We start from the raw sequence: 3,140 nt of genomic DNA on the forward strand, positions 1-3,140 counted from the left end.
GTAAATGCTCGGTTTTTTTTTATCAATAAAATGTTTAACAGCCTTTTTTTTTTTTTTTTTTTTTTTTTAGAAACATCAAAGTAGTTTTCTGTGTGGCGTGTCTGAGTCTTCTGGAGTTAACTATTCCTCAACTTTTAGATGCTTGCCTAAATGAAAATTAAAATGTTTGGAGGTGAATGTATTTTAAAGCATTTTTTTTTTATCTGTTTTGACATCCAGGTGGTGAGCAACAGAGACACTCTGGAGACCTTGCTGTGCATGGCGTGTGTGTTTGAGGTGTCGAACAACGACCACGGAGCACAGCACCACATCTATCGACTTGTCAAGGAATAACACACTCCACCTCGTTAACAAATGCACATCTATGGCCTTTTGCTTGGTGATTATTCATGGTGACACTGAAGGGAGAGATATAGATCCCTTAAAAAAATAATAATAATAAAAAAAAAAACTACCAAAATTTCAGTTCACCAAAAAAAAAAGAAGAAAAATTTAATCAGTCAAGGATAAAAATGGCTACATTTTCACTCCCACTTTATAAACTAGCCATCAACGAAGGCGGTGACCGTGTAGCCATGACACCCTGTGAGAATCAACATGGTTGGTTTTTCCCAAGATCTCCCTGGGATGAGGAGCAGTCGTCATCTCTCCCACTAATTAAGTTTTCTGAGCACATCAGAACTTTACGGCTGTGAACATGGGAATATAAGTGGGATTCGTGTTCAGAGCCTTTGGGAAAAGCTAGAGAAAGAAGAAGGAAAAGAAAAAAAAATTTTTTCGCCCCCTGGTGGAGAAAAATCCCTCCTCAGCCAAGACGTACCGAAGGTCAGACCCTGTGTATCATCAATAACCTGCTGGAGAAAAGGACATTTCTGCATTATGGTATAGTAGACTATAGATCTGGATGTGTACAGATAGACTCTGTGGGTTGTTCCAGTTGAGCTCTTGCACAAATGAAGAGGTTTGTCCCAAAGAGAAAGAATGAAGTTTTTACCTTTTTGTATGTTTTCCTTAAAAAGACACACACACACACACCCACACACACACACACACACACACACACAAAACATTTAAAATTTTGGGATCTTGTTTATTGATTGTAGCATATAGATTATATTTCAATTCCTTGATTGTTATCTAAAATTTATAAAAGCATAATGGAAGGGGGGAAACAAGAAGAAATTCAGGTACCTTTTTGTGCAGCAGGTGACTCTTCATCAAGCCCTTTAGATTTTAATCCAGGTCTAACTGAATCCAGCACAGAAAGACCGAGACGAAGGATTATTAACGTGATCCAACTCACCAAGATCATAGTTTTAAACATATTGTTCGGATTTCTTGGAAAATCACTGTGATTATTTTTTTTTTCTTTCTTTTTACTACATAATTTGTCCAGCTGTTAGATAGGCTTTAGTTTAACTCTCACTTTAACATTTGCTCCTTATTTCAGTATTTGTACCAGCAAAGTAGAGCCTTAATGTCCATACCGCCAAAACCTGAGACACTGCTCCACCCACAACCGACCGCCCTGACTCGAAGCCTTAGAACCTCCTGTGTCAGGATTACAGATCGCACCCTTTCCCTCTTTTATGAATCCGAAACCAAAAAACGCTGATGATGATGATGATGGAGTATACTGTAGCAGGTGTGGTCCGACGGCTCGTCTGCGTCATGCTCAGCAGCGTGAAGTGCCTTTGGCTGGAGACGGCAGTAGACTTTTCTGTTCTGATTCACTGATGGTTCCACGTTTCAGAGGAAGCTCTGTAGACGTAAATAAATAAACTGTAAGTTTGGACCTTTGCTTTTCTGGTGGCTGCGTAGCCAACAGAAAAACGAATATCTGAAGTTCGATATTTAAGGTATTTCTTTTTTTTTTTTTTAATGACAGTCAGCATCAGGATCCTCCTGGATGATCTGTTTAATTTCACAACGATATCAGTGGAATACAGTCTTATTCTTTTGGTATTTAATGGCAGTGTTTGCTTGTATTTGTTTTTGTGCTTCACATGTGACTGCTTCATGGAAGAAGAGGTTGCACACTCAGTGTAGTCTGGTGCCTCATTTGAATGAAATCTTTTTTTTTGGAAGACAAATAGTTAAACAGAGACCAATTTGAACATAAATCTTTACTGCTGGATTGTTTGTTCAGTTATCTACAGCGGTCTATTCAGGCATTGGGCCGGTGTGATAACCTCTAAGAAAAATACCAGTTTCACTATATTAAATTTAATTTTTTGTATTTATTTTTTTTTTAATTCAAAACTAAAGAGCATCAATTATTCCGTCTGCAGCTAGAATACAATAATATGCAGTGGATCTCAAATGTGTACACATCCCTATTAAAAAAAATAAATAAATTATGATACATATTTTTTATAGCAATTTCTTTAGATAATCTAACACCTACCTTTACAACTCAACTGAAAATATAACTGATCTGTTAGACAAAGTATAAAAATGCATTGACCTTGCTGCATACGTTTGCACACCCTAAACTAACATTGTTAGGGTGAATTAAACTTCAGCATTTGGTTTTCCTTGGTAGGATTCCCACATAATGACTTAAGAATATCTGCCCACTCCACTCTGCATAACACTGGTTTATCTTTTAACTCTAGTTAGGCATTTCCAAAACTTAAATTTTCTTAAGGTGAAAAATGACAGTCATTTTCATTTAGCAAATGTTGCGCATAAACTGATGGGTTTGCAAAAACCCAAGTCCAATCTGAAGACGACCAATCCCTTATCATTTTATTGCCAACACCATATTTCATTATAAGTAATGTGCGATTTGGTAATTGTTGTTATTTTTGTGATGCTTAGATTTGTTTGATCATTCTCCTTTTAATTGGACTTGGACTACTTTGGACTGCAGATCTTCTGCCCAGCATCCTGCTTTGCAGTACAAACCTTGATGTCTAATACAGATGAGCATTTATGTCTTGTTATGCTTCTGTTTTCCCATGGTGTTCATTGAATTTTTCCACCCTTCTCCTGACTCATACCTTCATACAATGACAGAATGGTGATCAGTTGTAGCCTTTCTACAAACTATAGCTTTAGCTAAAGAATAGAGATGCCAGAAACTCCCAAAGTGAAGAAAGGCGTAAAGTTAAACACGCTGAATACTGGAACTGAAT

At 37.1% G+C, this 3,140-nt stretch overlaps 1 protein-coding gene across 1 annotated transcript in view; it reads left to right on the plus strand.

Annotated features, from left to right (window-relative positions):
- The window catches only part of LOC106955193 (transcriptional enhancer factor TEF-1-like), a 53,393-nt gene extending 50,253 nt beyond the window's left edge, over positions 1–3,140 (plus strand). The window contains exon 13 of the mRNA XM_015045218.1: positions 220–3,140. Within this exon, the coding sequence (XP_014900704.1) occupies positions 220–333 (114 nt within the window). The 3' untranslated portion in view covers positions 334–3,140. The remainder of the gene's footprint in view (positions 1–219) is intronic.

This window comes from Poecilia latipinna, unplaced genomic scaffold (genome assembly GCF_001443285.1).
Source record: "Poecilia latipinna isolate Pla-1442-1.1 unplaced genomic scaffold, P_latipinna-1.0 Scaffold714, whole genome shotgun sequence".
NCBI classification, from domain to species: Eukaryota; Metazoa; Chordata; class Actinopteri; order Cyprinodontiformes; family Poeciliidae; genus Poecilia; species Poecilia latipinna.